Raw genomic sequence first — 24,459 nt, 5'->3', positions numbered from 1 at the left:
AAGATGGTGAGGGCACAGAGGGCTCTGGGATGATGATGGCACTGATGTCAAGGTGAATAGAAGTTTGAGTAAAGTCACTTCTAGGAGAGTAAGAGTGAAAAACATTTTCTAAAGGTATTTCATACAAAATATGATTTGAAATAGGCACCTCAGGCCAAATTAGTAGATATTATAAATAGACATCCATTTCATTTTCATTCTCAAAAAGTCAAGCCCAAGTTGATCACATCTTTTGCTGGAGTGCAGTCCACATCTGGGCAGCCCTAGGAGCTGGGCTCAGCCCCTCTGGACGGAGCACAGAGATACAGGGAGGCAAAGCAGTTCGCCAGTGCTCCATAGCTAGTTGGAATTCTGGGCTGCACATCAGAACGTGAAAGGGAATTCATGGGTATTGTGTAGCTCACAGGGAACCAGGCTCAGAACATAGGTGGAGTCCAAGGGCACAGAGCCAGAACCACTGCGCCGGGCCTGCCGTGGCAGCCATCTGACCAGCTGTGGGCAGAGACAACATGGGCCCCGCCTGCTGGCCGTGGCTGCCATGGATGGGGTGCATTCCAGTCTGCCTGTTCTATTTGTCACTCACTGCAGACCCGAAGGCCCAGGCTTGAGTATCCTGTTGGCCAACACTGAGTACTTTGCCCATGTCTTAGGAACTAGGGGTTTGCAGGAACAAGGATCTTGTCTTTTAGTGTCCCTACCAAGACCCCCAGATTTCCCAGGCAATGGAAAGTAGTTCACACACAGAACAGTCAAAAATCATCATTGTCCCATTAGATCCAGTTAGTGGGCTGGGACTGATGTCTGGGACTACATGAATCTCTACCGTCCCGTCCCTTCTGCCTGCTTCGGATCTGGGGGCTGAGATGGGTGACAAGTACCAGTTACCAGGGGCAGTGTCCTCACCCCTTGCATAGTTGCTGGTGCCCCTTCCCTAGTGAACAGAAAGCTCTCCCTCTGCTGGACTGGGTGGCTGCAGGCAGGAGCCCCCTGAGGTCACCCCACAGGACAGTCAGTCCTGACAGCAGCTCTTCAGTTCCACCCATGCCCGTAAGCGGCAGGACGGAGGATGGTGCGGGCCCAAGTAAAACACCTGCCGGGTTCCCGTGCAAAAGAACTCGTAGCTTCACCTCAATGCCAGCTGCATTGCACAGCTGCCTTTAATGGCCTCAGTGTAAAACTTCTGAGTTCCTATTTCTGGCTCTTTTGTGTTTCCAAGTAAATGTTTTAGGGATGAATTACTTTGTGCACTACCTTTTCCCAGTTTATATTTTACAGTTGTCACTCTTTCTGTCTAAATGATGAAGATCATCAGTTAAAGGAAGCTTTAGGAATGCCGTTTGGGATTGTTTAACAAGCTACTTCACTGACTGGTATAGTTCTGTAGGCGTTGTCAGTTGACAAATGCTGGAGAATGGTCACAGATCCTCTGGACAGATAGTGGAAGTGATTTGCAGAAACTAGTATGTGTGCTCATGCACCTGCGGGGGAAAGAGAGGGAGGGAGACAGTCAATTTGATTGAGGTGTGGAGAGGTTTCCATAGGCAGCCAAAGATAAATATGTCTCCTGATCCAAAGGAAGTCAAATTAAGAAAAATTTAATGAAGGAAATCTCTCCAGAAACCAAAAAGGGCCATGGCAGGGACTGGAGTGCCAGGGATCCCTGACCAGGGCCTCTGGACCTCCAAGAAGGCTGGCAAGCTCAACCCAAAGCCATGTGAGGCATCTGCTGTCCCAGGTAGAAGGGAGTGAGTTGGACAGTCGTGTGCGCAAGCCAGGTGGCTGTGAGAGCCCAGACCATTGTCCTCATTGACCAAGGATGAACCTGGCATGACAGGGCAGGTGCAGAGACCACTGAGAGGAACCTCAGGCCCCAAAAGCCTATTCTCTTAATCCCAGCTCTCTACTGCCTCTCAGCAGTTTCAGGATTTCTCTGAGGAGGCGACATTTTAGCAGAAGCCTGAATAAAGGAAAGGAGTGAGGTCCTGGATCTCCAGGAGAGTGAACAGAAGGAGCATCGAGTGCAAAGGCCCAGGACCAGGACCAGCAAGGAGGCCAGGGTGGGTGGAGCTCAGGAAACAGGAGGCTGAACTGAGCTCAGAGAGCCTGGAGGGAGAGGGCCTTTGGGGTATTGGCAAAGCCACAAGTTCATGATGAAATGCCTCCGGGATAAGTTACCAGGAAGTGTACACAGGGTAGTTGTAAGTGCAGAAGGGTGAGTAAAAGATTATGTTTAATTTCCACTGATTTCTTTAAGTAGGTGTGGCAGGCAGACCCTAGGTGTCCCCCATGGTCTCTGTCCCTGGTATAATCTGTCCCTTCAATGTGGGCTGACCTGTAACTTTCTTCTGGCTAGTAGAATACTGCAGAGGTAAAGGGATTTTGCAGGTGTGAGGAAGAATCCAAATCTTTTGATTTTGAGTAATCAAAAAGGAGACTATCCTTGGGCAGCCTCAAGGATCTGAGGATAGACAACAGCCAGCAAGAAGCTGGGGCCCTCAGTCATCAGCTGGAAGGAAATGAATCCTGCAACAACTTGAAGGGGCCTGGTAGCAAATTCTTCCCACTTATGCATCCAGGTGAGAACAGCCTGGCCCACACCTTGACTGCAGCTTCGTGAGACCCTGAGCAGAGAACCCAGCTGAGCTGTGCTGCCTCCGACCCACGGACACTGAGAAAATAAATGTGCTGTTTGAAGTTGCTAGATCTTCAGTACTTGTATGGGATAGAAAACAAATACAGCGAGAGACTGCCAACATATATATGGGTATGTTGTTTCCCCTGATTATAAAGTGAGGCTGTTTATTTGTTTCTAAGTAGAAAGAGGCAGACACAGGGACCAAGGAACAAAGCCAGGGGCCCAGAGAAAGCAGGAACTGTCAGCACTTGGGCCTCCTCTTTGGGGCCTGCAACCCCGGGGAAGTATCAAAATAAATATAGTGGTAACCCTAGAGAGGTATTTTTTTTAAACAGAGGAACAGTGAAGTTGTTAGTTAAATCCATAAAATTGATATTTAGATAAGAAATCAGTTCTGTAGACATTACATAAAGATATACTTTATTTGCTAAGATGTTTGCAATATTCAAAAGAATCAACCAGTGCTAGATTTATAACTGCAGGTTAAATTGTTTAAGAGAATGATTTTATTTGTAATTGTTTTCAGATGTGAAAAAAACTGATTGGTAACAGTTGGTTCACTAAAGGGAAGAGCTTAAATTGAACACTAAACAAAACGTAGGGAGTGTGGACATCCTGTCTGTGCCAGATGCTCCCGGGACAGTGAGGAACCTCATCAACAAGGGAAAAGGATCTGGGTTCCGGAGTCTGAGTGGGGGGCCCTGTCTCCTACCAACAGGGCCATCTGTGGCATTGTAATAAGACAGAGGACAGAGATCATGGATATCTTGATGGAGGTGCAAAGATCTCCCAGTGAAAAACACAAAACTCCCAAAAATGCATAGAATGTCCATGTGAGAAAAAGTCAACTTTAGGGAATTACATGACTGGGTCCACTCTGAACCCCAGCCCCATGATCCCTGTGGGGGTGGGGTGCTGCCATATTTTACCTAATAAATGCTGGGTGTGCCAATGCCTGTGCAAGGTCCCCAGGCAGCACCTAGTGTTCAGTGCACACATCGCCTCATGGACTCTCCCAGAAATCCGATGAAGTGATGTGGGTGTTATCCCATCTTACAGAAGAGGAAACTGAGTCACAGGTGGGCCCCCCCTAGTTAATAGATAAGGAATAGGAGGACCAGAACCCGGATAGTCTGACCTCTAGAGCTTAATCAGAAAGCTGCAGGGGAGTCCTCCCAACCGTGCTGGCTCCACCGGGGGATAAGGACAGGTCCAGAAACAATATGAATACCAAGAACTAACGTTCCCATGAAGACGCACCAAGTGGGTGATGTGGGCACTCAGAAGGAAGGAAAGACTGGCCTGCATGGAGGGTGCTTCTCAGGGCATGAGATCTGCTTGGATACGTGAAAGTGCTTGGATTGTGTGCCTGGACAGGGGGAGCTGAGCACAGTGGGCCTTAAGCACAAGTCTTCGGGTAGTTGGTGTGAGGGGCACAGAGAGGGACTGGGACTGGGAGGCAGCAGTGAGGCTTGTAGGCGACAGAGGCCAGGACTGGCAGACACAAGATGGAAAATAAGACTGTTTCTTCAGTAAGGCTGTTGTTTAGAAAAAGACTAGGGATCCTGGTTCCTGTATGAAGGCACACTCCGAAATAAAGAGGACTAAAGGTTGCATTAGGGAGAGCCCCAAAGGTACAAAATTATCCCATGACATCCAGTTACGCTTTTTGTAATGACGCGAACTTCAGATAACAGTTCAGATTTGAAAATGGATTCTCAGGCAAGGTGGTAGGTACGTAGTGTGCATTTCACACCTGTGACAGTTTTTAACCTGCCACAGCCAAGCTGAAGTGCTAAAGGTCAGGGAACACAGGACGTGGCCTGGACAGAGTGGGCCCTGCCAGGCATCTCCCCCAGCCCTTTTCTGGGCCCTGACACCAGCCTTACGCACAGCCCGGAGACCCTCTGTCTCCTGGCAGAGGCGTAGAACTGCATTTACCTTTTCCTTAGGTCTGCGCTGGAACTGCAGAGGAACCTGACTTGGGAAAGTAAGGGAAAAGACCCCCAGAAATGAATGAACGGTGGTCTCATTTGAGGGGAGCTTGGTTGCTGGAATTTATGGGCCCATTCTTGCCTACTCACCGTTAAGGCCACAATCCTTGGTCCACCTGTGCCGACTGACACTTTTTAGGGACACAGGGCAAAGCCTGATACTGGGCCTGTGTCTTTGGTGTGTGGCTGGCTCTTCAGCCCGCTCCTCTCGTAAGTCATTGTTTTTATCAAAGATCCCCTTGGCGGTGGTATTAAATCGGCTTCTCCCTGAACCGTCCCAGCTCCTAGAGGCCACATGCGGTTGGTGGCGCCCTGAGCCTCTTCCAGTGGTTGGACTCTAGGCTCAGAACCTGAGACTCTTCGTGGCAAGGCCAGATTGGGAGGCTGCGCTCTGTCCCCTGTGGAGCCAGCCTGCCCGATTCCTCCCCCGCTTCTCTGCTGGCCATGGCCCTGCCCCTGTGGCCTTCCCCTTAGTCCCTCCTTCATGTCGCCCACTGCCTGTCTTAAGTTGGAGCTTAAGGAGATTTTTCCCAGCCCCATCCTCAGGCCCCCCGCCACTGCCCAGGGGCAACTCACCGAAGCCAGCCATGTTCACCGTGCAGGCAGCAGGTAGGAGCCTCAGATGGGGTGAGGGAGGGAGGGCAGGGGGTCCTGGCCAGGGGAGAGGATCCAGGGAGCTGAAGAGGAGGGACCCTTGGGGCAGAGGTAGCCTCATTTTCCTGAGGACCCCTGCCCCCCGTAGTCCTCCAAGCCCACGTTACTCAAGCAGAAGCTGAATGATAACCCTTGGTTCCTTCTGCTATGCTCTGTGGCCTGCACAGCACTGTGTCCTGGCTGTTGCTGGCCAAATAAAGTGATGGCTGGGAGAAGGCAGAGCTCAAGCCCCTCATAGCTCTCTGAGAGTCACCATTTGGGGGATGGCTCACAGAAACCCCTTACTGACCTGAGGAAGTGGCCTCAGCTCAACCTGGGTGCAGCCATTTGCTTCCACCAACCAGAGAAGATTCTGGTTGTCACCAAGTTCAGGGCTCTGGTGAATGGTAACAAGTCCACCTCCAGTTCGCTTGGTCTTGTGCTACTATTGTATTTAAACAATGGTGACAGATTTCAAAGGGAAATACATTTTGTAAATCTGAGTAACTTTTACTGACATCTGACAGCGGGCAGCAAAGTTTCAGAGGCATGTCATTTTTCCTGAGTGATTTCACCAAACTCCCAGGGAGATCCCAAAGAGCATGAGTCATCACCACGGGTATCCTCCCTCCTATCTGTCTGCTCTTATTGGTCTTCTGGAATGATCCAGACCTATTTCTAGCCTGAAGAGGGGCTTCGCAGTCTGTGGGCCAGAGCCCAGTGCTGGAGGTTAGAGGACCTAGATTTGAATCCTCACTAGCCTAGTGATCTTGGACAAGTGACCTTGAGTTCAATTATACAGTTTTTGAGCACTTCCTGTGTTCCAGGCACAGGTGATACGGAGATGAAGCAAGGGCTTCAGCAGACCCGACTCAGTGGGAAGACAGGCTCTTTCCTCATCTGTAAATTGAGGGAGGCAATGTCTGAGTATCATGGCCTTCATAGTTAAGAATCACCACACGGTACCAACATGCAACAGGAGGGTGACAGATGTGGGTTTCTCCCTCGAAGTTCCATTTAGAACTGGAAATTCTGTCATTCTGGAAGGTGATGGGGTAAAGATGTCCCCACAGAAGAGAGATTGGTATAACCCTGAAAGGATGTTTGAAGTCCCAGTGTAAGAAAGCCTGACTGACAGAGGTTAAGTGACATGCTCAAGTTGCACAGACAGATTGGAGAACAGTCTGGATGAGAACCAGGTGTCATTCCAACCACAGCCCACTTCCTCCACATGCTTCCTGTAGGTAAAATTGTAATATTTCCAGAATATCTTGCCTGGCTTTAGTACATCTGCATATCAACAAGTGCTCAAGGGTGGAGAGAAGTATGGCTTTAGTGCATTTGCATCATTCCTTGGGGTGGAGAGTTCATCCCCATATCAATGGGTAATTGCCTGGGTGTTAGAGGGAGGGCTTATCTGTACCTGAGAGGTGAGGGGGAGGGCTGGATTTTGCTTCTGCTGGAGCAGGAGAGAGAAGTGGCTGGGACTGCAGCTTGTAAGCAATAAACTGATTTTTAACTTTATTTCTCCCTTTAACTGATTTTGGTTTTTAGAAGTATTTTGCCCTGGAATTTCCTTTCCCTGGACTTACACTGCCCTTCACACCCAAACTCGGCTGCAGGGTTCGTGGGCTCCCCTGCTCCCAGTCATGAAGTCTTGGGGAAGTGCCCTGTTGTTACACTGAAGACGGCAAAGATAAAAGGCATTAAATTAATTTCGTACGTGTTTGCCACAAATGTGTTGACTTCCATATTGACGTGTATTATTAGTCTGAATTCATCAGTTACATCTACTAATACTGTACTAATTTTTAGGGGGTTTGAGTACTAATTGGAAACTTATTTAGCTTAGAAATTTTCTCTCCAGAATTTACTCTTTGTTCTTGTGAAAATCGCTGGGAGATGGTGATGTAAAGGGATGCTATGTTTCATTGTACAAGTGTATCCTATTGGTAGAATTATGTAGTGAAGACCACCTTTTGGAGAATGAAGGGTGTAGCATGGATTTAAATACAGTAATACATTACTTATGATAAGATGTACCATGTGACTCAGCAAGAAATTGTCATCTGTTGTGTAGAGATGTGCCTAAATTATAAAATATTTAGAGATATTTGCCTAGTAGAATCATAAGGCTTATCATAAAACTTAAAACTCAGTGTTTATCTAAGATAAACATTTAGCAAATATTTGGCAATGGCCTTCTCTGAGCCAGTCCCTTGCACCTGGTTACAGCCTTACATTTTGAAATGAATTTGCTTTTTTTCTGCCACAGTCCCAACTATGGGAGATGCTAGCCTCTTGAATGCGCAACTCACGGGTTTCTTGGAAGATGGGTTATCAGCACTTCTCAAAGCCTGCCAGAAAGGACATGATCCTTGTTTTGATTTCCTCTGGCTACATCTGAGGAGAGTCCTTGGTGTCCATCAGGTCTGGAGGACAGCGGCCCCTCTCCTGGCTCTTAGGTGGGGTGCAGCACGCCCACTGCCTGAGCAGGCCCCTGCTGGGTGCTCTTAGGTAAAACATACACACAGCAGCTTACATCACATTTATTCACTTTTATGGAAATAGCATAAATGTTTTTATGTACATATGATATTAAAGTACAGAATTTCAGCTATATGAAAACTGCAGCGGAAAAAATGCTCCAAATCTTCTTCAATAAGAACATATTTCTGTTAAAATCAAACAGTGGCTGGCTTTTCTTGTGCTCTCTGCATGGAGGCAGTGTGACGTGATCCTTACGGTCACTCATGCTGGATCTGGGCTCTGAAGATCCATCTTTCCTGTTTGTGAGAAAAGTCCCAGAACCTTGCCGTGCCTCAGTTTCCTAAGCAAGCAGTTGGGGATGTTGATGTCTAATTCATGAGAGAACCTGGAAGATGAGCTAAGATATGCACTTGGTGTTAAAACTCAACTGGGTACATTTTGAGATCTGATTGGCTTTGTTCAGTGGTTCATGAATGGGGCAGCCTCCCATCTAGCAGACAGAAAGGAGCTCCAAAGAGCTGGACAAAATGGGAGACTTTAATAGGCAGAAAGGGGCAGGACAAGGAAAGAGAGGATCACCTCATCTTTGGGGGATGTAAGGGGTCTATCAGGTGAATTACTCCTGCTGACCAGGAAATTCCAGGTTGACTGGGTGAAGGTCACACTCCTGGGAGAGGTTGACACTGCCGTGTGGTTTGGTGTTAAGTCTGGTTTGCTGGTGTGGCAGCTTAGCACAAGTGACTCCATTCTGGGCCTGCTGGTTCTTTTTTGAAACAATTCTTCTCTTTGGGTCAGGCTCTCAGCCTGAGGGATGTGATCAGAATTTAAAGTGTCAGCGCCACTCCCAGCCACCACTCGGTTCTCACTTTTTCACTGTCCTCTGAGGTTCACAGTCTGACTGCAGGTCTGCGTTTTTAGTCAGCCCTTGTCTTCCATCCCTTTCTGGCATTCTGGTCTTAGGGAGATGGTTTGCTTTGTGGTTAGCAGCTGTGAGGATGCATTTACGAGCACACAGCAGAGCAGGGAGGCTGCCAAGATTATTAGAAGCAGGATCATTCTCAGTGTTTGGAGTGCACTTTGGAGCCCCAGCACCCAAGACCCAAACTAGTCAAAATCAAGTAAGTCAAAGAAAGACCCAGTCGAAGTAGTCGCCCTTTTAAGCCAAGTGGCTTGCTGGGCTGATCTTACCATAACTGAGTTTCAGCTCCCCTGGAAGTGTTAACCCATGGGCAGCGGGTGGTGGTTGCAGACTCCTAAAAGATAATGATGGGCTATCTTATTATCAAGAACAACTCTGGCCAGAGAGTTTAAGGATTTCTGTTGGGCAGCTCTTGTTTCAACTGTGGTTCCCAAATACTTCCATGTGTTAAGAGGTTCTTGATCATAGCCCCATTTCCATCCCAGCCCGGGGGACGGCAATCCACCAGGGGAAGCCAATTTTGAATCACGATGCATCCTGGTAATTCCCGTTTGTGTCTGTGGCTCAGGACTGGGAAGGAGGTGAGAGCCTGCCGACCACACGGGTGGTTTTACTGCACTCACTCTTGCCTGTATCTCCTTCTTTGCGCAGGGTTAGGATGGTCTTAAGTCTTTTGTTTTAGGTCCCTCTTGTGTCTTTAAGTTTTCACTAGCCTTTTACAGTGAATCTTCCCATGAAATTATTTGGTAATTTTTAAAGCCTTCTGGAGGATTCTGCATGCCAGTTAATATAGGCATCCTGCCCTGTTTGATCTTGGAGCGCTTGCTGTCACGTGCATGTACGCGAGCGAGTCCAAGTGGACTGTTCTCAGAGTTCCCATTGTCATTAAGATCGTTTTCAGTAAGAGCTAGCCGTTTTTGTAGGTGTTTACAGCTTCTAGAACCATAGTACTTAGACACTGAATAAGGAGGGGTGTTGGAGGTGGGGAGCTCAACTCCGGAATTTAAGGATCCCATTTAAAACATTTCTGTATTTATTTATTTACAGTTAAGCCTTTGGGTCTTTCAGAGTCAAAGGGATGTGCTACTGGGTTGGGGTTGTGGCGCTTTACAGGGTACCCTGTGGCACAGAAATTTTCTTGAGGTTAGTGAGTGACCTCGCATTGTGTGTGGCCCATTCTGTGACCAACCTCTCCCAGCAGGGGAGTCTCTGAGTTAGGTGGTGGGTGCTCTAACAGCTTTACATGCTCTTCCCGTGCCCACCACTTTTGTGGCTGTTTCTGAGAGTCCCATTAGCAACAGCTTTTACCTACACAAACACGGTAGACATGTACCTCAATAGGAGGCAGTAATCAAGAGACGTCTCTGCGTCCTGGCCAAGAGAAGCCCTGCAGCCATTTCTGTGGCACTTGGGGCTGACTGGGTGAGGGGCTGAACCAGCAGACCCTAAAAATGAGGGCTGGGGACTGGACTGGGTTTCCGAAAAGGGAATTGCAGACCAGAAGCCAAGCAGACAGGGAGCTCTGTGCAAGGAGGGTGGAGCTCAGAACCAAGAGGAGTTTGCTCATGGCCCTAGGAAAGAGCAAGAAGAGAACTCAGCAGGGTTGACAGGGCACCATGCCTGTGTTTCTCGTCCCCAAAGCAGTCTTAAGTCTCCTGCTGCTGGCAACAAATCCTTTAAAAACACAATTGAATGGAGTAAATTTAGAGATCAAATTGGTTTCATTCAGGGATTCAGGCATTAGGGAGCATCCCACCTAGTAAATAGGAAGGGGTCTGCCAGGCATATCTCATCTAGTAAATAGAGAGGGCTTTACCAGGTAGGTTACCTCCCTGCTGACCAGGACATGCTAGGTTTGTTGGTTTAAGATTATATTCCTAAGAGAGGCTGAAACTGCAGTGAGGTTGGGTATTAAGTCATAGTTTGTTGACATGGGGTTGAGCATAAGTGGCTCCATTTTGGGCCTCTTGGTTCTGTTTTGAACAGAAGTGAGATTACTCCTCAGCATCCTGTCTGCAGGAGAGCTCCTGTGCTGTCCAGCAGTGAGGACCGACTCTGGCCTGCTCAGGAGCCCATTCTCCTTGGTGACTTTTCTACCTTTCCCTTTCTTTCTCAGACCCCAACACTCCCTTCTCTCTCCTTGGTCTCAGCTGCTCACTTTGCTTTGTTACATATGGAAAACAAGCTGTCAGGGAGATGAGAGAGCTCTCTGCTCCATCTAGCTGTCCACTGGCATGGTGCCCACATGCTCCATCATCTCCTGTTTCTATGGGTGACTCATCCCTCCCAGCACTAGACCCCATCCCCTTCCACCTCTTTCTCCTGAATCTGTCCTCTTCTGCATCGGGTTGTTTACCCTGCTCATAAACATGCTCTTACTTTCCTTCCCCTCAAAACATAAGCAAACACATGGAAGCTGGCCTGCTCACAGCTAACTCTCTGACTTCCCTCCGGTCTCTGCTCACCTTCTCCCTGTGCGCACTCTGAACAGTGATGTCAGATTCCAGGCCACTCACTGCCCTGCCTGCCTCACTCCCCACATGCCCTTGACCCAGCTCATCTTCCCCTGGAGTGCTTACCACTTTCTAAAGCCTCCCCACCCCACTGGAGTGCAGGCTCCACAGGGCAGGATGCTGCCAGTTTTGCTGTATCCTGGGCAGAGTATTTTGAGTGGGTGAACAGCTGTGACCTCTCAGATCGTCTGCATCTGAATGTAGTGCTTCACAGCTGTCTTCATGCACAGCCTTCCTTCAGGTAGGCGTCTCTTCAGGATAGGCACCCACCAAGCCAGCCTGTGTCACTAGCCTCTCCGTTTGCTTCTGATCCACAACCAGGTTCTGGCACCACCACCATCTGGGTACCCTAAGTCTTCCACATCCCTCTGGAGGTCACCGAGTTTTAATGGGCTTGGACTCTCTCACACCTTTCCTCTCCTCTTCATCTCCATGGCCCTCTTTCCTCCTCCATCTGCTGTCTCTGAACTACCCAGTTATGTTTCTGCCGTGCACATCTGACGCTCCCCCTCCTGTTTAAACTGCATGTCTGCAGTAAGCACTCACAGCTTAGCTGATATCCTGGCTCCACCTCCCTGGCCAGCCCACCCTGGTCCCCTGGACACCCTCCTAGGGTTCTGGCAACACCCAGTGATAGCCGGCTGCTCTGGGGCTGCAGTCACCACTGCCTGGAATGCTCATCCCTTGGCTCTGCGGGCCTTCTGGCAGTGCTTCCGCCTGGCACCCTCAGGGCACCCAGGACTCCCCGGCACCTGCAGCCCCCTCACCACACAGACCTCACTCTGCGGCCCTTATGAGTTTACTGTCTGGCTTCTTGCCAGACCACTCCTTCTGTGTCCCCCCAGGATGGCCCGTCATTTGCTGCATGAATGAAGGGGCGGGACCTGCTTTATGTTTGTCTGTGGAAGTGACGTCGGGAAATCTTCAAGCCACACGCTGTCATTCAGGAGTTTGGATTTCCATACCAGGGGACCCTGCTGGGGGGAAAAATCAGTTACTGGAAGGGAAAGGAGCCAGAGGCTACAGATTTTGTGAAGTTTGATTAGCAAACACAGGCATGTGCAGAAAGGAAAACTAACCATGGAGTCGAAGGGACATCTGTTAATTTCTGTCTGATAGGAAAGGACCTCAGCCAGCTACCTGATGCTGCTCGTCAGCAGTTTGCCAGGTGGCATGGGGTGGCGGCCCCACATGTATGTCCACAGCTGAGCAGGTGTTAACAGGTCTGACCCAAGCCCACTTCTGCCTGGTTGAAGAGGCTAGGGGTGCACCCGCCTTCCTTGGCCAGGCTCTCACTCTCAGCTGCTGTTACCCTACGGCTCCATCTCCCACAGCTGCCCCCAGGAGCACATGCCTCCCTACTGCAGCCCAGGACTTCTGCTGGCCCCAAAGGCTGCCAGCCTTATTCATGGCCTGGCTTTCCCCTGATGCTGGCCAGGCCCTTAAGAGGCCCTCCCCTCATTCCTCTCCCAGGAGTGTTGGGACGGTGATGACCAGCACAGGAGAGAAGGCAGATGGGGATGGGCTTTGAGGAGCTAAACTCTTGATAAAATGATGGTATCTTACGCAAAGCTAGAAGTAAGGCGAGGTCTGGGAGGAGGTGGAGTTGTCCCCTAGATCAGCACTGAAGGTCATCTGAGGAAGCTGGGAAATGGCAGTGCTGCGGAAGGCCCAGGAAAGGCGCAGAGCAGCGACTGGCGTCAGGGGCCTGAAGCTCGCACATCTCTCTTTTTAAAGCTGTGCTACAAATCCAGTCAGCGCTGGCATGTGACAGTGAAAAGGTTTTCGTGAGGGAACCAGACACAGCGGACGGTCTTTGCGGTCGTTTAGGCCACACCCCTTTCTGAACCTCAGTCTCCCCGCGGCAAACCCAGGGTTGTACGTACCTCCCGGGCTGCTGTGAAGATAGGAGAAACCGAGGAACGACGGATGGGTTGGACAGTGCCTGCCACGCAGAAGGTTCCCAGTATAGGGTTTTGTCCCCAGAGGGTAGTTACTTACGATCAGTGGCTACGACCCCTGTAAATTCTCTACTTTGTCAGGAAGAAAACCGAGGGAATGAATACCCGCTGAGCGCGAGCAGGTGACGTGGATGTGCGCGTCGTGCATTTTCCTGCAGGAGTTTGCGCCGTCCTGGTTGGGATCCGGGGTCGCTCAGAACGCGGAGCCCCGATCCCTCTGCCTAGCCCAGGGTCGGTGACAACCAGTGGTCGGCCTGGGGACTCTTCCCGCTGGGACCCTCCTTCGGCCGTGCCCGCCGCAGGCCCCTGGCCACCCTCGTGGTGGGGGTTGGGGTCAGGCCCTGGCCTCTCTGGCCGGCCGAGCGGGTGTCCGCACTCAGAGACGGGTGGGGCGCTGGGAGAGGGCGGCCCGCGTGCCAGAAAGGTCACGACCCCACAGCAGTGTCTCCCCGCCGCAGTGCTCCCTGGGGGCGGTGAGAGGTCTGCGACCGCGGAGGTGGCACGGGAAGGGGCGCGGAGTCTCGACCAACAGGTGGCGGACAGACAGCCGGGGCTGGCGCGGCCCCTTTAAGACGCCGGTCGGCCCCGCCCCGCGCCGCGCCCCCGCCGGGAGCCGCGCCACGTGACTCCAGTCTTGTGACTGGCCGGGGGGAGGTGCGGAGGGGAAGCCCGCGGCGTCCGCCTCCGAGTGGGGCCCAGCCCCGCCGTCCCTGCTACCGCCGTTTCGAGGAGCGGGCTCGCCGCGCCGTCCGGCGTTCCGGGGGTCCGAGCCGGAGAGGGAGCGGGAGCCCGAGCAGGCAGAGCGGGAGCCGGCCGGGCGGGTGGGCGCCGCCCGCCATGGACCACAAGCCCCTGCTGCCGGAGCGGGCGCCCGCCTACAACCTGGAGCCTGGCCAGGGCGACTTCGCGTGCGGCCCTCACGGCTACGGCGCCATCCCCACCGCGCCCCCGCCGCCGCCCTACCCCTACCTCGTCGCAGGTGGGCCAGGGGCGCCAGGGGCGGGGCCCAGGGTGCCGCGTGCAAACTTTGGGCCCAGACCTGCGGCCGCCTTTAACCCCGCAAGCCAACTTTTCTCGGGACGCCGCGCGGCGGGGGCGCAGCCGGGGGCAGACCCGGGGCCGGAGCGTGGGTCTGGAGGCGGGCCGACGGGGGGCTTCCTACCCGGGACTGGGCTTTAGAGGCGAGCTGCCCGATCCCCTCGGCCCATGTGGGGGTCGCAAGCGCAGGTCGCGCCCTTACCAGGAAGCGCCACAGCCCCGCTTTAAGTTAACTCTGCCAACGAGGGGGCCACCTGCAAGTTAGCATCTGACGAAGCCCATAGTGGGCGCTTAGTGAAGGCAGTTGTCTAGAATTTGGAAAGGATGAAGGTTTTTTGTGGGGGGTGGGCGGACAGGAGAAGCCCTCACACTCCCTTGGTTTCTTCCCTGCCTCCTTCTGTGCGTCTTCCTGCCCGCAGGGATCCCCACCCACCACCCCAGGGTCTACAGCATCCACAGCCGAAATGTCACCCGGTACCCTGCCAATTCCATCGTCGTCGTGGGAGGCTGCCCAGTCTGCAGGTATGTCACAGGCCTGGGGGCTGCCCCGGAAGCCTGTAAAAGCGCACACAGCTTCTAGAGGCAGGATTGTTGGCGAGCGGGTCAGCCTTGATCTGGGGCAGCTGCTGACCTGCCGCGTGGATTCTGCACGTTTCATTCATGGGGCACATGGTTGGGAGTGGGGGTCCCTTTCCTGGGCAGTAGAGTGCTTTTGGGGCCTTTTGAGTCCCAAGTGAGTGGGATAAAGAAATGTTAACAGAGTCCCTCCTCCCTGGTTCTGGGGCCTGCAAGTTTGCTCTGCAGTTGATTGCTGAAGGTGGTAGACGGTTTCATTTTGCCGTAAAGGGGCAGTTTGAAGTTGGCAGCGGGAGAGCCTTGACTCAGATGGCCAGGTGTTCAAGAAGCTGGACACCAGGGGGCGGCCTTCCTCCCCAGCAGGGCCATTAGCTCGATGGGGATGGGATCGTCATGGTTCTTTGGGGCCTGAGTGATTTTTTTCTGGTTTTCAAACTGGAGCCTCCAGAGTCTCCTGAGGACGTGTGTTACAGGGCTGGAGACGCAGCTCCTGAGAAGTCCAGACAAGGCTTGGTTCCTGCCCTTCATGGATGCTTGTGCTCAGATGGTCTAGAAAGTGAGGCCTACTTGGCAAAGGCTGGCTCGCCTATCTGGGAGGTGGCAGTTGAAGTCTCTGAGGGTGGACTTGAGAAACCCTGGTTTACACTTAAAGTTTCCAAAATGTATGTGAAAGCTGAGTAGAGTCAGAGGGAATTTAAGAGTTCGAGAGTCACAGAGGGCATATGTCTTGGAGGTGAGGGCTGGGGAAGAGGGAGGGCACTGCAGAGCTGGGGCAGGAGCACGACTCCCAGAGCCACCTGTGTGCCTGGGCCAGGGGGACCACATTTGCAAACCTCAAATGGTGTCTCCTCTGATGCAGCTGATGAGAAGGCGTCTGGAGAACACACAGGGCAGGGTGGGCAGGGCCAGGCGCTGGGCCCTCATGACCTTGGTTCCCCCTGTGGCTACTGGGGTTCCAATGCATGGGGTGCTGGCTTGAAGAAGGGGCGAACAGGGAGGCTGGCCAGGCGCCACAGGGCAGGGCAGGTCCCCTGTGGAGAGAGCTGGTGGAGACCCTCTGGTTTGTGGGAAGAGGTGTGTGACAGACCGTTGTATGTGACTTGGAGGCCGGTCCTGAGTGCTCCAAACCCTGCTGTGTGCACAGTCCTTCTGTCCCCACTTAGCCCAGCTGGAGGGTTCCAAGTTCCTGTTTTGGGTGGGGGGATGTTCTGGGGAGAGATCTCTGAGTGATCTCCTGAGTTTAAGGAGGCAGTCAGGCTGACAAACCAGGGGAGGGTCAGGAAGGTGTCTGGAGCAGGGAGGTCTGGCTGGGATTGCCTTTCCTCTGGCCATATCCCAGCCAGGGGTCACCTGCTGGAGGAGCTGGGCTCAGATTCAGGCTGCCAGCCACTGGCATCTGAAATAGGATGTCGATGGGATGGCTTGTATGTGGAGGCTAGGGAAAGGGAGGGGAGACGAGCTGCGTGGCCGTCCCCAGGGCTGTGGAGCTTCCCATCCACTGGCCCTGATGCCGTGGGGTACACAGCACACTCAATACCCCCTTTCCCTGGGGTGGAGCTGTGCCATCTGGGAGGCTGGTGGCTTCTGCTTACTAGGCCTCTGCTGCCTCAGTCACACACAGTCACACACAATCTGGGTCAAGGTCAGGCTGTGCTTTCTGCTCTGCTGGGGTCTTGGGGCTGTCCACTGGCTGAGGGGTGGGCACCTGCATTTGGGTACAGGTTTCTTTCCTTTATGTTGGGGTTACTGTCCTCCCTGCCTCCATGGGCTGGAGATGCCTTCCTGCATGGTGCCTGCTCCCGTCCACGTGAACCGTCCTGGGAGCCTGGAGTGGGTGGTCTGAGCACAAGTTTGGGGGACCAAGTTGGGACCAAACACTGACCTTTGGTGTCCCTCCTGTCTGGATGCCAGCAGTGGTCCCTTCCCAGCCTGTGGGTTCCTCCTCAGGCCAGCATCCCTACTGTCTTCCTGCACGGCTGCTGCTGTTGGAGGACTGCAGGTGGGAGGCCTTTTCCACCTTCACAGGGAGACTGGGAGGTGGGCAAAGGAGGTGGGCAGCCCAAGGGAGGGAGGCAGGGAGAGGCTGGGTGCTTCCTGAGGGAGCCCTGCTGAGCTCTGCGGAGTGGGTGTGAGGTCCTGTAGCAGTGCCTGTCAGGGGAGAAGGGGAGAGGTGCCCTCACCCCTGAGCACAGTCCATGTCGTGGAGTTGGGAGACAAGCCACCTTTCACTTTCCCACACTTCCTCAAGCCTGCCAGGCTCATCCCCTTCCCTCCCTTACCGCTTGGCAGGAATTTGCCCACGTCACACGTCTGTGATTCTCTCTGAGGACTGGCCTAAGAGGCCTGTGTCACTTGTTACTTTGCCGTCATCTGAGCCTTCCCTCAAGCAGCCTGACTCCATCTTCCCTTTTTAGCTGCCACAGGAGTGTGTGTTTTCCGACCCCAGCACACTGGGGAATGAGCTGCTCCGTGGTTCACCCCACCCTGCCCGGCCTGGGCCTCTGAAGCCGGTCCTCCCTGAAGGCTGTGGGCTGCCTCTATATGCAGACAGGGCAGCACTGCTGCAGCTCAGGGAGCCTGGGCCCTCGGGTGGTGGGGCAGCCTGTTGGGAAGGTGCCCTGGGCAGCATGGGCCAGGGTCAAAGGTCAGGATGTATGCAGAGCAGCAGGCACAGGGGCTGGCCTGCTCTGGGCTCCCTGCTGATGCTGGCTGGATGTTGTTAGGTACTTGGTTTTGGGTGGGGGAGGTTGGGGGGGAGGACCAGAGAGGTCAGAGGAAATCCAAGAATAAGGAGGGTCTTGGAAGCAGGAGAGGGGCTCAAGGAACAGCTACCAGGCAGATGGTGCTCAAAGATCAGGGCAGTAGGGTCCAGAGTGTGGTACTGGGGGTTCAGGGTGGAGGCTGCTGGTAACCTTGGGAGAGTCCTTGGGGGCTGAGGTGGGGTATGAGGGCGTGACACAGGACATGGGGTGACAAGGTGTACTGTGGGGTCAGGGTCCCAAGAGAAGGGGGCCTGTGACAGAGGTGGACAGTGACGGGCTGTTGAGGGGCTGCTCCTTACTGATGGGGCATCAGCTCCTCCACCGCTTGGGACCACAAAGCAGGGATGCAGGCCTGGGCTGACTGGAACACAGGCTGCCACAAAGAGCCTGTCCCCTCCACGGCCCTGTGTGCTTTCCCTGGTCTTGGGGGAGCAGCAGATGGTGAGCCAGGGTTCATGGCCTGGGCCACACTGGGCGCGGTGTGTAGACCAGAGGCCACAGGAGTGCCCAGGCAGGCCTCCCCAGTTTTGCTGCCGGGACTGAGCCCGGGTGGCCCATTGGTGAGTCTGGGGTCAGACAGTGGAGCAGCGTCCGAGGGGTCGGATGTGGTGGAAGGCCACCGAGCAGGTGCGTGGAGGCCAGGACTGCCTGTTCATCTGCCCCTGGGAGATCTGTCTAATGGGGATGCTGGGACAGCCGAAGGTTGTGCTGACATGCCTCCAAAGGTGAAGGTAGGACAACCCCCTGCTGAGGAGGCAGCCGCTGGCAGCTCTGGACACCACCCCGAGCCTTGGCTCCAGGACACATGGAGGATGTCCTCTGCACCCTTTTCCCTGAGGAGGCTTGTCCTCGTGAGGCTTTGGGGCCTGTGGAAGTGAGTAGTTGGGGAGGGTGGGTAGTGTGGGCTGGGCTACGTGGGTGTGGCAAGGACGTGATTGTTCCTGGTCAGGTCTTTGGAGAGTTGGGACCTCAGGGACATGTGGCTGACAGCCTGTCCTGGGGCAGCTTTGAGCTGGCTCCCTTCCAGCCGCACGTGCGTGCGTGCGTGTGTGTGTGTCTGTGTGGCTGGCAGGAGCCCTGGGCAGGCAGGGCCTCTGTGGTATTCATCTGGGGCCCCGCCTAGGCCCCTTTCAAACCGTGTGGCCACTTTCTCCGTCAGTCCTGGTCAGGAGTTAAATAAACATCTTCAGAATTAGTCAGTTCCCTGTTTCTCTAGTTCCCACATCCTTCCCTGACCACCCTGCCGCCAGTTGCACAAGGAGGGGTGGGACCCCCAGGCACAGCTGGAGCCTGTGTGTGGTTTGGGTCCTAAGCCAGGGGCTAAAGGGTGAAGCCTATCCTGAACCGATGGGGCTCTTAGGCATTGGAGAGGCTGGTGGGAGGCTGGTAGCACCTCCCTGGGGCAGGGGTGTTCCAGGGTGTCCCCTCCCTCCTTTGGTGGCTTCACAGGGACAGGTGCCAGGGACAGGTCTGCTCTGCAGCCTGGGGGTGTTGCTGCATTGAGACTGCCTGGAGACTGGATGATGTTTCTCAATTCAGAAGATTCTGTGTTAATGATGCAAATGCTGCTTTTGAAGCCTGGGGTGGTACTGCATAGTCAAAGCATTAATATTTCTGCAGCAAGATGCAAATATTCACATTAAGTGGATAGATTAAAGATTATAAATGGCCACATGTTTGTCACATGTGGGCTGCTAGGTGGGTTTGCTACAAACTTACTGAAAAGATTCTGCTTTCAGAGCTTTTTGGCATTTGGAATTATGGGTAAGAGGTGTAGACCCTTGGCATGGCACCTGAGGACTGAGCTCGAGTGTTGAGGCCCATCTCTGGAAGGTCTCATGGTTTTAGCCTTGCTGGCAGGACTAGATTCTGCTCATCTCTGTCATCACTACGGGGACACCCTCCCCTTCTCGAGACAGTGGCCTGGCCTTCAGAGCAGGGTGAGGGGGACAGAGCTGGGGATCTACTCTGGGAGCAGGACTGGGGAGGGCCATGGGGTTTTGACTGGATCAAGCCCAAAGCCAGGCCTGATTGGGGCCGTCAGGGTGGCCAGCTCTCCAGCTGCGCCCTGGTGAGGAGAGGGGGCAGGTCTGGACAGGGACCGTGGGTTTGAGCAGTGGGGGGTGCTGGAGTGTGTGTTCCTCACCCCAGGGCCGTCAGCCTGTGCTGCCCATCACTCTGCCTGTCTTTTAAGTTCTTGGAGTGACTCCTGAGGCTGGGCTGGCAGCTGGTGGGAATCTTGTGCTTATGGGGGTGGTCCCCTGGTCTGGTAGTGAGGGCCTGGGGAGAGTGACCACCTTCTGGGGTTCCCTCCAGCTTTAGACAGTGTAGCCCAGGGTTTTGGAATTTGGGAAAAGGCAGGTGGGGCTGCTGCCTTTCAGTGCCTGTCCTGGGGCAGTGGCTGCCCATAGTCAAAAGACAGTTCATGCGGATGGGAGCTGGCACCGTGCAGGAGAGCATCTCCAGCCCTGCGGCACCCCCTCCAGGCCACTGGGGTCAGATGGGTGGGACCCACCCTGGCCCTGGCCCCGGCCCTGGCCCCAGCCTCCTGGGCATCTCCAGGAGCCTTTTGCAGACAAACTGGGCCCTAGGCTCTGCCTCTTAAAGTCTTTGAGATTAACAGATCATTGAGATGATACGGAATGTCCAGCCTGGGTGGGCACTCAGCCCTGTGGTCACTGACCTCGGGCTTCATTGGCCCCCGGAGGGGATGCTTGGTGAGGCACCCTGGTGACTCCTTTGGGCAGGCTTCTCTGGAAGCAGGCCACCCAGCTGCATGGCCTGGTTCAATTTTGTTGTTTAACTGAATGTGCTAATTGGTGTGATCTTGGAATTTCAGCTTGGGAAGAACAGTGGTAGGTGCCAGGAAGCAGCAGGAGTGGGGCCAGGGGGCTGCCTCCAGTGCTCTGGAAGTGGCTTGGTTAGCATCTGTTGTAGGAGTGGTTGGCCATGACAGTGGATACAGCAGGTGCTCCCAGCTCAGGGCAGCCTGTCACACCCACCTGTGTATGATGATGTCCTTCCTGAAGCCCCTGTCCCTTCCTTTGGCAGTGTGGCCATAGGTGCTTTCTCAGCTGGGTCTTATGCCACCAGCCGGGACACCTAGGCTGAGAGCCTGAGGCTGGGGCAGGCATGGCATAGGCTTGGCCGAGCCTGGACTCTCAGGTGGCATGGCCTCGGGGGAAGGCTGGGGAACCGGGTGGTGGCCTGACAACCTTTGTAGGCTGAGGAAGGGGACTCCTGTTACGAGACTTATTAGTCTACATGAGAAACGCTAGCTGTTGATGGAATTCTAGGCCTGTTGTCAAACTTCCCCTTGGTCAGGCCTTGCCTGAGTGCAGTTGGCGCCGAGTCCAGGAAATGCTGGGTGAAGCAGTTCAGTGGGTGTCTTCACCGCAGGACTTGAGCCTTTCCTAAACGAATACGCATCGTGACTCCAGCAAGGGGCGAGCGACCCCCCCCACCCCCCACATCTTCTCTGCAGAGCTTAGTAGGGAGACTAGGCTCAGGATGAGCCCCCTGGGACACGCTGCCAGCATGTCACTTCTGGTGTAGGTGTGGTTCCGGCAGGTGGGTGTCTGAGGCTGGGCTGGCAGCTGCTGGGGATCTTGTGCTTAGGGTGGTGGTCTCCTGGTCCCCTGGTAGTGAGGGCCTGGGGAGTGACCAGTCCTCTGGGGTTTCGTCCAGCTTTAGACAGTGTAGCTCAGGGTTTTGGGATTTGGGTAGGAATTAGGGAAAAGGCAGTTGGTTAAGTGCTGCCCTTCAATGCCTGTCCCGATATCCTTTAAGCAGCTGGAGACCAGATGCCCAGTGTTAGTGCCAGGCCCCACTCTGCAGGGCAGGGGGCCCTCATGAGGGTTTGGGATTTCAAGAGGCTGCAGCCTGGTTGTGGAGCTGAGGAAGCCCTGTGTCTGTGTGTTGCCTGAGTTCGTTTGGCCTGTTCGTTAAGCTGAGCCTTCCTGCTCTCCACATGCAGTGGAGGGTGAGAGGCTTCTGCTTCTAGACACATAAAGGATGGGGTACAGTGGTGGAAGCTTGGGTGAGTGAGCGTGGGGCAGGCCCAGCCCACAGGCCTCTGGAGACCCTCGCACCCACTCTTGTTCTCCCTTCTGCCTTCTCAGCACTCAGCAGTGTGGGGCTAGGCACATTTGTTCTGGTGAATTGTGGTGACATGGCTTGTTTGCCTGTCGGCCCTCAGTCACAGGTGTCCCTGTGCCCAGGGTGCCTGTTCCCACTGGCTTTCCCTGGCTTCCAGGAGTGAGATGCATTTCTCCTCCAAGCTGAGCTGGCTGTTGGTTCATTTTAATTCCAGCCCTGTGCCCAGAACTTTATAGAAGTAGCCTAATGAGCAGCGGCAGAGCTAAGCACATGGCTCCTGCTCCCACCTTTGGGGCCTATGAAAATGACCCTGGAGTCTGAGTTGGGACTTCGGGTCGCTGAACCTGTCCCCACTGGCACAGGGCGTGGGAGACGTGCCCTAGGTGTCAGATTCACATCTTGTGCTGTCAGCCTGAACTTGGCCTTTTTAAGTCTTCCACTAGAATATAACCTCTCTTACCAAAACTGCCCAGGATTCTAAACTCTATCACTGTTTTTAGAACTTCCTCAAGGGGATGGAAAAATCTGAAATTTCTCAACATGGGGAAAAAATACCATCAGATGATTTGGTTTTCTTGGTCTTTTTTTCAGAGATGAGAATTTTTATAGAAACTAGCATTTACTGCTGTTGCTTTTGTAAGGGAAAACGTGGCAGACCATGTGGCTGGGGCTATTCGAGTGGTGATCCCTTTCTTCTTCCTTTCGTGTTTCCTGTGTAGTGACTGATGGCAGCAGTTTGCTGTCCTCATGTGATGGGCACATGCAGGTGGTCTGATGGCCCCAAGGCTGCGGGTTCACTGCTGGGGGGATAGATGGCCTCTGTGGACAGCGTCATCGTTGAGCCCTGGGTCCGTGCAGTCACGGGTCTCGTCTCGTGCGAGGAGGGGATGCTGGGCCTCAGCCCTGACCCCAGGCCCTGTCTCTCTGCAGGGTTGGCGTTCTGGAGGACTCCTTTACCTTCCTGGGCATCTTCTTGGCCATCGTCTTGTTCCCTTTTGGCTTCATCTGCTGTTTTGCCTTGAAGAAGCGAAGATGCCCCAACTGCGGAGCAAACTTTACTTAAAGGGAAGAACACACCTGGCTTTCATACACCCAGCTATCTTTTTCTAATGTAAATGTTGTGTACAATAGCTTTATTTGATTAAGCTTCAGGACTGTTTTGTGAGATGGGCTACATTTGGCATGTGTGAGCCGAGGTTTCATGAGCACAGGGGTTACGGAGTGTGGACACGTACCCACACTGCTCCTGGGGTTAATGACAACTCAATAAAGCACTGCTTTTATTTTTTGCAGTCTTCAATTTGAGAAAGGTGAGAAATACTGTTTTAAATAAATGAAATTCATACCATTGTTTACCTGATTCTGCTTCTTCTGTGTTTGTACACTGTCCCATTGCAGCCCAGCCTTCTCCAATTCATGACCCTTCTTGATCTTCTATTATTCCTCAATGGGCATGTATAGCTTGAGAAAATGTGCTTGTTTTCAAGTTTTTATTACAATGAAACACAGTAACTTCACATCTGTAGAGCATGTAGCCCAGTGCGAGGACCCAAGGCGAGCCCTCCCAAGCCTGTGTGAGGCAGGTAAGTGGCCACTGCAGGCCATTCTGTGAGGGTGCAGATGGGTTGGGTAACCCAAGTGGGCCTGCAGATTGCATCTAGTAATCCTAGAACCTGTTATATATCCCAGTGACAAAGCCACAAGAAACTCAAGAGTAGAGCTCTAGGGCTAGAGTGTGACAGCCCTACCCCCGCTTCCTTCTCCCTTGTTAACAAACTTCAAAACTTGCAGCTCATTCCCTCCCCACCGTTGAAAAAAATGGGTTTCTGCAAATCCTCCTCTACTTAGACGGGTACTGCCTGACAACTGCACTTAGCCTGGCTTGGTCACAGGTGGGGGACTCTCACATAGTTCTGCATCGTCAGCTATTGGTGCAGATGCCTCCACTGGTTCACATGCATTTGACCTGGACCAATTTCAAGCTTATAAAAGAATGACAATATTTATGGCGAGACCAAAGGCACTGTGGTAAGCAACAAGCTCCACCTCCCTGTCCACACACAGTGAAGAGTGGGTGTGAATTATCCTTATTCTCCACTCCTAAAATAGGGCCTAATCCCTGACAGACAACTCAGCTACTCGCGGAGTTCCCTCCCCCAGAAGCCCAGGTTCCCAGGGCGCCATGGTGGGTTATCAGTTGAAATGTAGCCCCTTGTCCTCCCAGCCACCAGCCTTGGGCTCACATGCTCCTCTTGGCTTTAGAAGCACTGTGGGCCAGTACCTGATCCAAAAGTGGAGAAACTAGGACTTTACAATTCACAAGGTTTTGGAGTGACTTCAATGATGGAAGCAGCTTTGGTCAACCAGCTTAGCAAGAGCACCCTCGGTGTCCACATGTGGGGTCCTCAGATGCCCATGAGCCCGTGAGCCAGGCCCATTGGTCAGTCCAGGTGGTGACTCACTACCAAGTTCAAGTAACTCATGGAAATTACTGAAGTACTAACTGCCATGCCATGATAGGGCTAGACAAACTGCTCTACGGCTGTGTCTAAATTGGAAGCTGGGGATTTCTCTATCTTGGGTAGCTCTGCATTTGATTAAAACTTTTTTAAGTTAGGAAACTAAATTTTATACAATATTCTCATAATTTATATTGCTTAAAATTACGATCTGTATGCTAAGATGCAAATTTACACAATATTTTCTTTAAATGTCATAGTGCTACTTAAGAGCACACACTTTATAAAACTATGGTTTCATTTACATTCATGTGCAGAAAGCCAGTCATGAAAGTGTAGACTATTCCTTATTCTAGCTATTGAAGAGATAATCATAGAATA

At 53.1% G+C, this 24,459-nt stretch overlaps 1 protein-coding gene and 2 long non-coding RNA genes across 9 annotated transcripts in view; 2 read left to right on the top strand and 1 right to left on the bottom strand.

Annotated features, from left to right (window-relative positions):
- The window catches only part of LOC118969403 (uncharacterized), a 38,543-nt gene extending 30,879 nt beyond the window's left edge, over positions 1-7,664 (top strand). The window contains exons 3-5 of one of the 2 annotated variants that reach the window (XR_012122153.1): positions 2,577-2,764; positions 4,588-6,981; positions 7,538-7,664. This is a non-coding gene — a long non-coding RNA (uncharacterized lncRNA). Of the gene's footprint in view, positions 1-2,576; positions 2,765-4,587; positions 6,982-7,537 lie in introns of those variants that run through there. The other variant, XR_012122154.1, reaches the window with a different exon arrangement.
- A 400-nt stretch (positions 7,665-8,064) lies between these two features.
- On the bottom strand, positions 8,065-13,634 carry LOC108404715 (uncharacterized). Of its 6 annotated transcripts, none has more exons than XR_001854987.3 (3): positions 13,071-13,634; positions 12,751-12,944; positions 8,065-12,161 (listed from the first exon to the last, which is right to left on the bottom strand). It is a non-coding gene; the product is annotated as an uncharacterized lncRNA (long non-coding RNA). The 6 variants fall into 6 exon arrangements; XR_001854988.3 differs by having other exon boundaries at positions 8,065-12,158; XR_012122151.1 differs by lacking the exon at positions 12,751-12,944 and having other exon boundaries at positions 8,065-9,005; positions 10,005-12,158.
- Positions 13,635-13,798: 164 nt separating this feature from the next.
- Positions 13,799-22,972, top strand: BRI3 (brain protein I3). The gene is made up of 3 exons (XM_017672238.3): positions 13,799-14,124; positions 14,603-14,705; positions 22,550-22,972. Exons 1-3 carry the CDS (start codon positions 13,983-13,985, stop codon positions 22,680-22,682), a joined length of 378 nt encoding a protein of 125 aa, XP_017527727.2. The 5' UTR covers positions 13,799-13,982; the 3' UTR covers positions 22,683-22,972.
- The last annotated feature ends 1,487 nt before the right edge of the window (positions 22,973-24,459 follow it).

The sequence above is a fragment of the Manis javanica genome, chromosome 10 (genome assembly GCF_040802235.1).
Source record: "Manis javanica isolate MJ-LG chromosome 10, MJ_LKY, whole genome shotgun sequence".
Taxonomy (NCBI): Eukaryota; Metazoa; Chordata; class Mammalia; order Pholidota; family Manidae; genus Manis; species Manis javanica.
The sequence above is the reverse complement of the archived record's forward strand: the minus strand, read 5'-3'. Positions and strand labels throughout refer to the sequence as shown.

What these genes read in the sequence shown, in the direction of transcription:
- BRI3 (XM_017672238.3), top strand. Translation starts at nt 13,983, where the DNA reads ATGGACCACAAGCCCCTGCTGCCGGAGCGGGCGCCCGCCTACAACCTG. An exon ending in CTACCCCTACCTCGTCGCAG is followed by an intron (nt 14,125 to 14,602) that starts GTGGGCCAGGGG and finishes TCCTGCCCGCAG; the next exon opens with GGATCCCCACCCACCACCCC. An exon ending in GGAGGCTGCCCAGTCTGCAG is followed by an intron (nt 14,706 to 22,549) that starts GTATGTCACAGG and finishes GTCTCTCTGCAG; the next exon opens with GGTTGGCGTTCTGGAGGACT.